The following is a 12666-nucleotide window of genomic DNA, read 5'->3' on the forward strand; positions in this document are numbered from 1 at the left end:
AGGCTGCTCTCACCCTGTTACTCATCCTGACGCAGGCGTCGCATGGAGGCTCAGGATGGCACGGCAAATGAGTGCAGAATGGATACCGAATGCATGTTTGGAATGAGCATTAGACTCAAAGCCAATGCCTAAAGGAAGCAGGAGAAACACTATTGAATACCTTGATTCTGGGGCAATAGTAAATTTTAAAGGGGCTCACTGTTGCCCAAACTTGCAAACCGGTATGGGGCTCCTTCGGTTGGTACAATTCGGCATCTGTGTACTTGGCGGTTAAGTCTTTGCTTTTAATTTGGTCAAGTTTTAACTCTTGTATCAAAGCAGCACAAAGAAATGTAAGTGAGAAAAAGTGGCAGGGCAGCGCAAATGGCCAACATTTAGCACCTCACAAGGGTCTGTCTGCGCCAGGAGAAGGGACCCCAGACGAGCATGACATAACCAGCCGATACCGTCCAGCGAGTACCAGGGCCGAGTGTGTATCCAGATGCCTCTGTTGGATGCGATCAGCGTCGTACTAGAAAGTTAACCCCTGGCTTTTTTTTTTTCTTTTTTACAGGGAACACATACTTATAAAGTTTCAAAGGCAATTGTTTTTGCGAACCAGAAACCAAATGCAAGAGACACCTGGTGAATAGTAAATATCTAGACAGTAAGAAACTAAATCTGAACACCTTTATCAGAGAGGCACCACCCAGTTCGAGTGAACAAAAGATTCATGGTTTTCTCTTTCTCAAAGAGTTCACTTCTGTGTGTGTTCTGGTTGTGATCTTCTTTCAGCTGATAGTGGCTTTTGGTTACACACTCTTATCCTTCTATCTTCTGCCTGCCTCACAGCTGTTTAAAGTTCCTATTGGCCACCGCCATTATCTCGCTTTCAATCCAGCCACGGGACCCCGTGCCCTTACACAGACAACCCACTGGAGAGCGGCTTGCTTCTCTGACTGCTTCTTCCCTTCAGGAAAAGGCTCGTGCAACAAAGGAGGAGCGATACTGTTATGTCATTAAGGAGCTCCTGAAAATGCCGCAGACCTGTCCCAGCCCACAAAGGCGCCCTTGTGGGCTTGTTTATCTATAGGATGATGAAAACCTAGGAAGTCACTTTGTTTGACTGCAGTGAAAAGCTTGAAATGGTCTCAAGCCCAGATTTGCTTTCATTAAAAAAAAAAAAAAAAAAAAAAAAAAAAAGATCAAAGGAGGAAAGTATCATCTCCAAATCTCACGTTCCTCCTTCTTTCGTGTCACCTCAACAAAAGGCATTAAGCACACTGCGGGTAATGATTAACTAACTGGTGGGCTTTTTACAGTGATTTTCAACTAGAATCTGCAATATTTATTTGCCTTTCTTATGCATTTATCTCCCTCATCATTGTAGACCAGAAGCCATATTTTGTTTGAGAGAGGGGGACCTCCAGTGTGAGTCAGATGAGAACATATATCACATAGGTGTGTACTGGAGATCATGCAATATATTGTAAGCACTTACGCATGCTGATGAGGTAAAGATTTACCGACCAAATAAGTACTCGTGGCAAGGTCTTGGCAACTAATTACTGTCAACAACTGCTTACAATCCAAGCCCCAACACATCTGATAGCTAATTTTTATTTATTCAGAGATTTTATTTTATTTTTTATTTATTTATTTTTAAATATATTTTATTGATTTTTTACAGAGAGGAAGGGAGAGAGATAGTCAGAAACATCGATGAGAGAGAAACATCGATCAGCTGCCTCCTGCACATCTCCTACTGGGGATGTGCCCGCAACCCAGGTACATGCCCTTAACCGGAATCGAACCTGGGACCCCCCAGTCCGCAGTCCGACGCTCTATCCACTGAGCCAAACCGGTTTTGGCATATTCAGAGATTTTAAATCAGTGGAGGGTGGAAACTCCTGATGGAAAAGTTGTGGATGCACAGTAGGAAACACCACCACCACTGCTATGTATGTTTGTGTTTATGTGTCTGTGTGTGGTGTGTGTGTTTGTGCCTGTCTGTATGATGGGTGAATCTGAGGTGTGTGTGTGGGATTGCCTGTGTCTGTGTGTGGTGATGGGGAAGCTCTTGGTTTGTAGATCTGTGCAGTAAGACTTTAAAATAGACTATTAGAGCTTGGTTTATTGATTTGAGAACCCCTGATGTACATACAAAACTTTAAAAAATTAAGTCTTTATTTGACTCAGCAAATTTCATTACAAGGCAGCTCAGCTCATCTAAAAACAGAATAAATTGAAGATGCCAAGGTGTCTGGATTGTGACACCCATTTTTCCAGATAAAAGGAGAAAATAGCCCTGCTGGTGTGGCTCAGTGGTTGAGTGTTGACCTATGAACCAAGAGGTCACCCTTCGGTTCCTGGTCAGGGCACATGTCTGGGTTGCAGCTCGATCCCCAGTAGGGGTGTGCAGGAGGCAGCAGATCAATGACTCTCTCATCATTGACGTTTCTATCTCTCCCTCCCTCCCCCTTTCTCTCTGAAATCAATAGAAAATATATGTAAAGAAAAAAAAAGGAGAAAGTAACATTCCTGATTCAAAATCAGAAATTTCAAATTACAAGGGAATGAAGGAAAAGATCCTGGAAGTGTATGTTTTGTCCTGAGATACCAGTGTATATAAGAGGCTTTGGCTGGAGGTGTTATGATTAAGCCTCTGCCCTGAAACCCCCAAATCCAACACGAGTCCCTCCCACACATATTGTTTAATGAGGAAGCGAAGAACCGCTGCTCTAATGGAAACTCTCTTTCCCAACTTATTTAGGTAGGACCTCCAACCAAGGAATTTACTGAAGTGGTCACCTGGACATTTCAATGCTCCTTTCCAAATTGATCCTGAGGACATTTTGCAATTTCAATGATACTTACAGGGATTGAAGGCTCCGCAAATTCTGCAGCGCTTCTGTGGGTACCTGCCTTAGATGGTTATTCTGCAGCATACTGCACATTAAAACAAATAAAGAAAAATATTAAAGAAAGCCAACAATAATTAACCATAACTGGCCATAGCTGTGTCAGGCACTGTTCTAGATGTCAGGGAAACAGCAGAATATCAGACAATCCCTTGGCCCCTGGGGAGCTTAAACTCCAGTGGGAAGTGACAGGTAATTAAAAGTAATGAATTTCACCCTATGAGCCAAGTGATAAGTACTACGAATATAATACAAAACATAGATTTGGGATAGATAGTAACAAAGAGTGAGATTTTTATTTTAAAGGAATGGAAGGTCTCTCTTAGGAGCTGATATTTGAGTAGAGACCAGAATGGAGTCAGGGAGCAGATCATGTGAATATCTGGGAGGAGCTACTGAGGAACTGGGAAGAGCAAGTGCAAAGGTCCTGAGGTTGGAGCTTGCTTGACTTGTTAAAAGAGCAGCAAAGGATCAATTGTGACTGAGGAGGAATGAGTGAGAGGAAGAGATTGGGTGAGAGAACCTGAGGCCATCTCATGGAGCACTTTCGGGCCATAGTAAAACTTTATTTTAAATGTGATAAGAAATTCTCGTTGAAGGGTTTAAGTGGGAAATGATGTGATTGTACTTGTTTTTAAAGGATCACTGTGGTGACTAATTAGATTAGACAAAATGAAAATAAGGGTATCATAGGAGTCTATTAAAGATCTCTTTTCTTGCTCATGGTCATATTTTGATATAAATTACATTCTTTTTGTGAAGTAGTTGCATTTTTGCTCACCTAGGTTCAACAATTCTTTTCAGAACATAGAGACTACAGAATGGAAACAATGAGATAAAAACATACTATTGCAAATGGGAAAATAGCATGGAAAAATTCCCATTAGATTCCTTATATTTTGCTACCTTATTCATAAAATAACACAATAATTTTGCAGCCACTCCCATCCCTCTGAGTATTGCATGGTCCATGTAAGCCAGAGGCAGAAGACTGTTTTAGGAGAGTAGACATTTTACAGAAAATTTTCTGCTTATTAGGTAACAAACTTATATTTGGATTTCAGAAACAATTTGCCTGGTTCCCTCATCACCACAATTGAAGTTTCTTTTCATTAGATGACTAACTGGGATTCAGCTCCCTGTATGTCTAACTCTTGAGGGATATTTGCTGAATGTACAAATTCTCAAGTTGAATGGTGTCTGGTATGATTAAGGTGTGGTGAAGAGCATGGGTTCTTGAATTTGAATACCTCTTCCCTGCCACTAGCCATGGGGTCTGAGCCAAACCACCCAATCTTTCCATGTCTCAGGACCAGTAATCATACTCCCCCGCAAGGTCATTGTGACCATCCAATGGGTGAAAGTACACAGAACAATACCTGCCACATAGTAAGCATTCAATAAAAGTTGACCCTTTTGTATGAATTGATGAACCACTTCTCAAAACTAACAATACAGTGAGATGGTACTGACTGCAACATTTTAATTGAGAAAACAAAATCAGCAGCAACAATAGCTACAACAACAAAACCTGTGCCAGAGGTTGGTTCTCAAACTTTAGGGTTTAGCAAAATCCACTGAAAGGCTTGCTAAGTCATAGTCTGCTGGCCCCACCCCCAAAGTTTTCAGTTCATTAGGCTGGGGTCTGGACCAGAGAATTTGCACTGATGTCTGTGCTCTGGGCAAGGCACCACAGACTGAGACCCACCCTATGCTATGCTAAGTATTTCTGATATAATATTTTCAGATGAACTTGAGGCTACACTGAGCTTGGAGATAAGTCCTAAGGTTTAAGTCTTGGGAAGCAAATCATTCAACCTAACTGACCCTTGATTTTTCATCTGTACAATGGAAATAGAATAACATCTGATTAACAAGGTATTTGACAATTAAAATTTAAAGGTGTTTATTATACTTTCATATATGCAAATACAAATTCATATACAAATAAGATGTGAAAGGTCTTTGGAGGTCATAAAATTTATGCTTTTCTCACCATGACTGAGATTCTGTTTTCTAAGGAATATACTTGTGCTACTTGTATTCCAAAATTTTAATCAAATAATTTCATTATGTTAAACTTGAATTCAACTAACATTTCATAAATCAAGAGTCTCAAAAAATATGTTAATTCTTTACAGACAAAGTCAAGTTTTAGGGAGATCTCACACTTCACTGACCAGTTTGGGAGTCCCAAAAATTGTAGGTTGAATTCTGTATGCTGCATAATTTACCTGAACATTAAAAGCTCACATTTCTATGTTATTTTACACTTTTCCAAGCAGTTTAAATATGGTATATAATTTTAATTTCATAGAAATGTTTTCTAAGTCATTAATTGTTGAGTGATTAGTCATGATAAGATAGATGATCATCAATGTCTAAACTTTGTAGGTAGTATATTACTGGTAAAAAGTGTATATTAATTGTTCTCCTATGCTTTGCTAACCAAAAAGTGAAACTATTAAAATGTGGTCTTCCTAAAATATCGTAAAATTGGAGTAGAGGACAGGAGATATTTAGATGGTTTTCCTTCGTTGAATAGTTGCAAACTTTCTCAGTAACTTTATATTCCTGGCCTCAGAAAATGGAATTTAACAAGCTTTATTAATGATAACTTTTAAAGCTACTCTTGACTTACCCCCTAACAATTTAATTTTTCAACTTCTACCAGTAAAACACCAAAAATATAATTTAAAAAACCCACAATTTAAATCCTGATCTTTCCCTAAATAAAGAACTTTTGCTTAATTACTTTCAAATGACAAAACAAGAGCAAGTTATCTCCATTACATCCTTATAAGTCTCCAGTGAGTTAATTAGAAAATTCTATTTTTGTTTAAGATATTCCAGAGGGAGAAGAAACAATTAAAGGGTTTACAGCACCATGGAGTGCAATTAAAACAGAAAGCATTCCCAACACGACTGCTGATTTCTTTTGCAAATGCTCTTTTATTGAATATATTGAATATAAGCAGAATGTGCATGAACAGAATATGGGTTTAGCCACTTATAACCTCATTCTTTTTTTCATTCACATATGGGGAAGAAAAGAAAATGAAACACTTTCTCTAGAGACAAAGGATGACTTCATAGTTTTTTAATTTCTTTCCCTGAGGAGCTTTAAAATACTCACTACTCCATACAACATCCCCATGCTACTCAACAGCACAATATTTTGGTGATCTTTTTTGCCAACAGGACTAAATAAGAATATGAACAGTGAGTGAATCAGAGGGAGAGGAGATAATATGTTGAACGGGGACTTTGTAACAATCGATGGCTTGGTCCTGAGGTATTCCCTCTACCCAATTGTTCTGTGTTTAGGTATCAAGTTGCTATTAAGGCTCTATTCTGGGCCTATGTGGGAATGAGAACAGTTTGGCTAATTGTGACCTTTCTATGGTTAGTTTTACCCATCCCCTCTACGTGGCTTTGGTTCTGGTAGTGGGTGGCAGGAAATGAGTCATTCTTTGACTGAATGGCCTACATAAGACAATGTACCTTTGTTGAGCACAGCCTGGTTCAGAATCCCACTGGACTGGGTACTTTGGAATACAGAACCAATAACTTATTTTTTATGAAAGTCAATATTTACAGGGGTAATAATCTTAAACATTAGTGATCTTCTAGAGCTCATAGTAACAAGTTTGGATATAAAACAATCCCAGCCAAGGACGGCTGTTGCTGTCTTTTGTGCATCTCAGTGGATTGCACTGATAGTATCATTTTCTTCTTTTACCATATGCCCTCCTTATACTGGTCAGGGTCCCCTATAACTATTACTTTTATATTATCTTTCTTACCATGCTACAGTGCAATCAGTTATTTCTTTCTTCTTATGACTTTTGGACTTTATAAAACAATAGAGAGTTTCCATGAGGGTGAGGTCTGTGTTTCATGTTTCCCTGCTATTTAATGATAATTGTTTGTAAGAAGAAGTTTTACATTGCCATGGTTATATATCTTTAATTGTTTTGTGGTGTTTGGGGTACTTGTTCTACTGCACTAACAGTGTTTTTAACTAAATATGTGGTTAGAAATCATATAATACCTAGAACAAACAGGATACAGAAGCTAAATTAATTATTCAATAATTTTGAGAGAATATATTTATTCCATGTAATTTTTCCTGTACAAAGTATTAGTCTTATCAGAACTTCTTGAAAAACCTTTCAGTATTATTAGGTATGAAAGTATTCTTGATTTACATTTGGTGTAGAGGAACAGTCAAGTATGACGTGGTAGGTAGAATCTTTATGCTGGGCTGTGCTGCGCATGACAGGACAGCTTACTACAAGTATACCATCTGGAAAAACAAGACACCCTCACAAATTTCCAAAGCACTCTATGGCGGGAAGAACCGCTATGGTTGGGAACCATTGCTTTAACACTGAAATGCTTTCAAAATATTTGACAATTGAATTTGCTCCTTAGATATTAATCCTTAAGTAGCAAAGTAAAGGGAAGAGTGCATGCAATTCCTGGCAGGAGTCTTGCTCCTCTTGAATCCTCCTCACCTTGACAGTGATCTAGCTAAACTGAACAGTCTGAACATGCCACTTTCTTGCTTTCATCTCTTCCTTTGCTCCTCATTATTATTATCCTACAACATAATAATGTCCATGCTTTTTTGACAGAATATATGGGATTCCTGTGACCAGGACTCTTTCTACTTCTCCAGGCTCTTTTCCAGATACTCTCCACCTCCTCCTAAATGCCTGAGCCCCAACCTGCTTGGGCTGCCTGCTTATGCCAGGTACTCCTTGCCACTGTGTCTCTGTGCATATTGTCCTCTCAAGATTCAGATCCTAGGTCATCTCTTTGGGGAAACATCATTCCTAGGAAGCTGAACCTTAACCATCAGATGGGACTAAATTCTTCTCAAGCTCTGTAGTTCCACAGCGCCCTACACACAGTTCTAGACACACTTTAAGAATTACAGGTGAAAAAAAAAGAATTACAGGTGATCTATTTGTCTTGATCCCATAATCTACCACTAGATTATAAACTCTTCAGGGCATGACCACACTTATGGATCATTGTATTTGCAGCAGTAATGCATTCAATGCCCCTTTGAGTCTCACCACTTACCAGGCTTTGCTGAGCCCCTGACTGTGTAGAAGACAGGAGACATTGATTAGTTAGGAGAGGATAGATGAGAGAGTCTAACTAAACACCACATTCCATTCTGGTAGAAGAGGTACATATAAAAATGACAAGCATGAGAAATAACCTGTGATTTTCATTTTTAAGTCAGATTAATCCAGTGCTCTCTGAAGTGTTTAGGCAAAATACACCGTAAGAAGCAGCAAAGGTGTCAAAAGTATTCTGGGTAAATAAAACCTGTTGACAGGGAGAAGCCCACGTTGTTGAGAATGCAACTGATAATCCATTAATAGACATATGGCATTAGGTCTACATCATACAAAATGAAGAAGAGCTGACAAGTCTAGAAACCCCTTGTCCTCTCTGTATCATCCATCTGGATCATTTATTCCACCAGTATTTCTTGAGTGTCTACTATGATTCAGGCATGTTCTAGAAGCTGGGGATAGACCAGTAGCCAACACAGACAACATCTCCAGTTTCATGGACATTTAGTGCAGTATGATTAAAATTAGAAATATATAATTAGAAAATTAAAAAATGTTATCAAAAGATTCATACTAAAATTAAGTAATTCAAATATGAAAATTCAAAAATGTAATATTATAATTCTAATGATCATATCTAGTACATACCTAATCCCTAGATATTCTTATTACATAATTTATATGTATTAACATTATATAATCACAATTTACATATAATTATGATGGCTAATGATACATTTATTACACACAGACACAGATATGCAGACACACATACACTCTAGCTCAGGATATCTGATTTACATTTTGTTAAGTGAATTAAGATGATCAGTTCCAGTATAATCAATTTAACACGTATCCAAAATGCTTAAGGGTACATAGGTCAACAAAGGGAATATATTCCCTTATTTGTCTTATCCAAACTTGATTTATGTGATGTATTTAGAAGGGTTCCAAATATTTTGCTGTGTTCATGGACACATAGGTGTACTAAAGTTGATGCTATAACTCAGAATCCTACCACATAATGAATTAACATTAGCATTGGGCAATGTGACAATTTAAAAATATTTCTGCCTCAAAGCAAAAATAATTCAAAGCTGAGGGGACCAAACCCAATGATCTAAGCAGACCAAAAATGGTTCTGCTGTTGAATTTGACCTTTAACTAATATTTAACAAATATATTTAAACTAAATTACTTTTTAAATAGCCTATGTATCCCTGAGGGGAATAAAATGCAGTTTCCGTTAAGCAGGAATATATCAAATGCCCTTTTATTGTTTATAACTTTTATCTCAAAGAAAGAAAATAAAGTCAAGGTATTTTCTCTGAGATAAAATTTTCCCATTATGAGTTTCAATTTGAGTTACCTATTTTCTCTACCTAGGTGCTTTTTCCCCCCTACACAGAATAAACTGAAATAAAATTAAACAATGGGTACTAGAATAAGGAGGTAGTCAATAATAATGAGTCTTCTGATAAACAAATTGGGAAGTTGGACATTAAATAATATGAAAACCCACTTTTACAAGTCTCAATGAATTAATATTTATCAAATAGTTACTCATTGTATCTACAATTACTAGGCTTTTTCACATCTATTCACAATTGTAACATAAACTTGATTTTTTATTTATTTATTTATTTATTTTTTAAATATATTTTATTGATTTTTTACAGAGAGGAAGGGAGAGAGATAGAGAGTTAGAAACATCGATGAGAGAGAAACATCGATCAGCTGCCTCCTGCACATCTCCTACTGGGGATATGCCCGCAACCCAGGCACACGCCCCTGACCGGAATCGAACCCGGGACCCCTCAGTCCACAGGCCGACGCTCTATCCACTGAGCCAAACCGGTTTCGGCAACTTGATATTTTAAAGCAGATCTTTAATCATAAGAAAACAAACTTTGCATATGGTTTGAAGATGTGATCTCATTATGTTAGCATCATGGTGATTTATTCACTTGGTGATCAAAATGATTCAAGAAATCTTGCCAACATCATAACACAAAAGGAAATGAAATACTTTTTTTTTAAAAAGTTTGAGTTGATAAGTTGGCTATTTAGAGGCAAACAATTTTAGATATTAAAGTTAGAAAAAGAGAGGTGAATTTTTTTCACACAAATCCAGCCAGGTATAATATTGCTCTATGGGGTACCAATGAAGGCAGACTTGAATTTAGATGAATTATCCCAAATGCTCCAAATAGGTTATTTGAGGAACTCAGTCTTTACAAGTTAATTAGCATTCACTTGCTGCTAAAGTCAGAAATGTACCAGGTCACACCTGGTTTACTTACAGAACTTTAAGACTGTAGAGGCCAGCAAAGGCTCCCTTGGGAATGTATGTCAAAGCGTTTCCGGCAAGACGTCTGTGGGTTTGAAGGGAGAGGAGAGAGAGTGAGCACAGTTCTCTTCATGTGGAATTCATTTAGTTGTTAAAAACACACACAATACAATTATGTTCAAACCACAAATGCCAAAAACAATGGTAAAAAAAACAACAACTTGTTTTGTTATAGTTTGTGAAAATTTTCTGTAAATTTCTAATAAAAAAGCTGGCAAAAGAAGTGCCTAAGAAGAAATATAATAAATTACCTATTTTACAGAAGTCATTTAATAGCTTACCTACACTGTATATAACTCTCCTTTAACATTTTTTTTTTTAATACAAAAGCTAGGCAAAGGGATAGAGAGCAGTGGGGGACAGTTGCCAGGGTGATGGGCTTATTATTACAGGTAAGATGGGGGGAGAGAACTCTGCTATGAGTGCATTTCAGCAGAGGTCTGTGCCAAGCATCACAAAAGCCCTGAGGTGGGAGTGTGCCTGGGATAGTCCGGAAAATGCAAGGAGGCCAGCATGGCTGGAGTTAAGTGACCAAGCAGGAGAACGATGGGGTGAAGCTGGGGAGGTGTCCAGAGCCAGTCCATGCAGGGCTGTGGAGGCCACAGTAAGGGCCTAGAGAGGGGAGGGGTGTGATCAGATCTGTGTTTTAAAATATCCTTCTGGTGTATGGGACGATGCTCCAACCAACTGAGCCATACCAGCCAGAACCCCAGAGTGGCCAGGGAGAGGTCAATGGGGGACAAAGGAGACATATGTAATACTTTAAACAATAAAGAATTTAAATTAAATAAATAAATCCTATATAATAAAAGGGTAATATGCAAATTGACTGAACAAGGAAATGACTGGTTGCTATGATGCACACTGACCACCAGGGGGCAGATGCTCATGACTGGCAAATGCAGCAGCCATGGCGGGAGCCTCTCCTGCCTCCACAGCAGTGCTAAGGATGTCTGACTGCTAGCTTAGGCCCGCTCCCCTAAGCCACCAGTTAGACATCCCCTGAGTGCTCCTGGACTGGAGAGGGTGCAGGCCAGGCTGAGGAACACCCCCACCCCCCCAGTGCACGAATTTCATGCACTGGGCCTCTAGTAAATAAATAAAGAGAAATAAAAGGGTCCTTCTGATGGGACCTTTACTTTCTTGTTTATTTAAAAAATTTTAACATTTATTTTAATTTTCTATTACAGTTCACATTCAGTATTATTCTGTATTAGTTTCAGGTTTACAGCATAGTGGTTAGATAATCATACTTTACAAAGATGGGAGCTTTGTAGAGGGGAGAATAGAGCAAGAGTGGAAACAGACACAAAGGGAGTTTACACGGAGATGCTGGTGCAGCACAGCTGTGGTGGAGGAGGAGAGAAGGGTGGGACTTGATGTGGAAGAAAGAAAAATCCAACCGACAAACCACCAGCACCAAGGGGAAATGTAGGCCGTCAAAAAATAGTAACATTTTATATTTATGGGTACATTATAGACAAGCCACATGCATTTGATCGGTTATCCCAAGTACTATACACAATACTGGAGTAATGAATTGTGTATGATCGTGACATACTAGTCAAAGAGTTGTTTATTGTCACAGAAAGGCTCAGACTTGGTTGACGACCACAGATGGCTTAACTGATCAGACTAAACTGCCTAGTAGCTGTTCAGGGACAGCGAAAATGTCCCTAACTCTCCTGTTCACAGCCTTGACTTCGGTAGCACATCTCTGAGTTCTAGAACAGAGCCTTGAGATGGGCCTTCACTCTTACTGCTGCTTATGGTATCAAGCAGCTTGATGGTTTCTGAGACCTTGACTTTGGAAAAGAAAAAGAGAGAGAAAAAAGGATGTATTTATTTATTTTATTAGTTTAAATTATTGTTAGGGTAAAAACCTTCCCGTTACATTTCCTGAAACATAACTCACTTCATGCGAATTGTTTTTCTTTTCTGGGCATGGACTTTGAGAATCCTACGTCTATGTTCAGAACTAATTTGGGAACCACTGACCTGTGTTATCGGGGGAGTTTGTCTTAAAGCAAAGGAATTTATGATGTGTTATTGGCTACTTGCTGGGCCGATGGAAGATCTATCTCATTGACAAAAACAACAATTTAAGGAAATCATTGCCTCCTTCCCCTCTTATTTCTTTGCCACGAGGGATGGTTTTAGTAATTTTAAACTATAGGAAAAAGAGACTTTCAGATGAATACACAAACAGCGAGATCTGCACACAAATCTTTCCTGTGACAATTTGAAACAACAAATCTCTGGGCTACTGCATTCCGACCCTAGAGACCTATAACCAAATTGGCTGAGAAGTTGTTTTTCT

General features: G+C 38.5%; 1 protein-coding gene across 2 annotated transcripts in view; it reads right to left on the reverse strand.

Annotated features, from left to right (window-relative positions):
• Positions 1 to 12666, reverse strand: part of LGR5 (leucine rich repeat containing G protein-coupled receptor 5) — a 145492-nt gene that overhangs the window by 58407 nt on the left and 74419 nt on the right. The window contains exons 3-4 of one of the 2 annotated variants that reach the window (XM_036298871.1): positions 10300 to 10371; positions 2857 to 2928 (exon numbers count right to left, since the gene is read on the reverse strand). In XM_036298871.1, coding sequence (XP_036154764.1) covers positions 2857 to 2928; positions 10300 to 10371 — 144 coding nt within the window. The remainder of the gene's footprint in view (positions 1 to 2856; positions 2929 to 10299; positions 10372 to 12666) is intronic. The other variant, XM_036298873.1, reaches the window with a different exon arrangement.

The sequence above is a fragment of the Myotis myotis genome, unplaced genomic scaffold, assembly GCF_014108235.1.
Source record: "Myotis myotis isolate mMyoMyo1 unplaced genomic scaffold, mMyoMyo1.p scaffold_m19_p_3, whole genome shotgun sequence".
NCBI classification, from domain to species: domain Eukaryota; kingdom Metazoa; phylum Chordata; class Mammalia; order Chiroptera; family Vespertilionidae; genus Myotis; species Myotis myotis.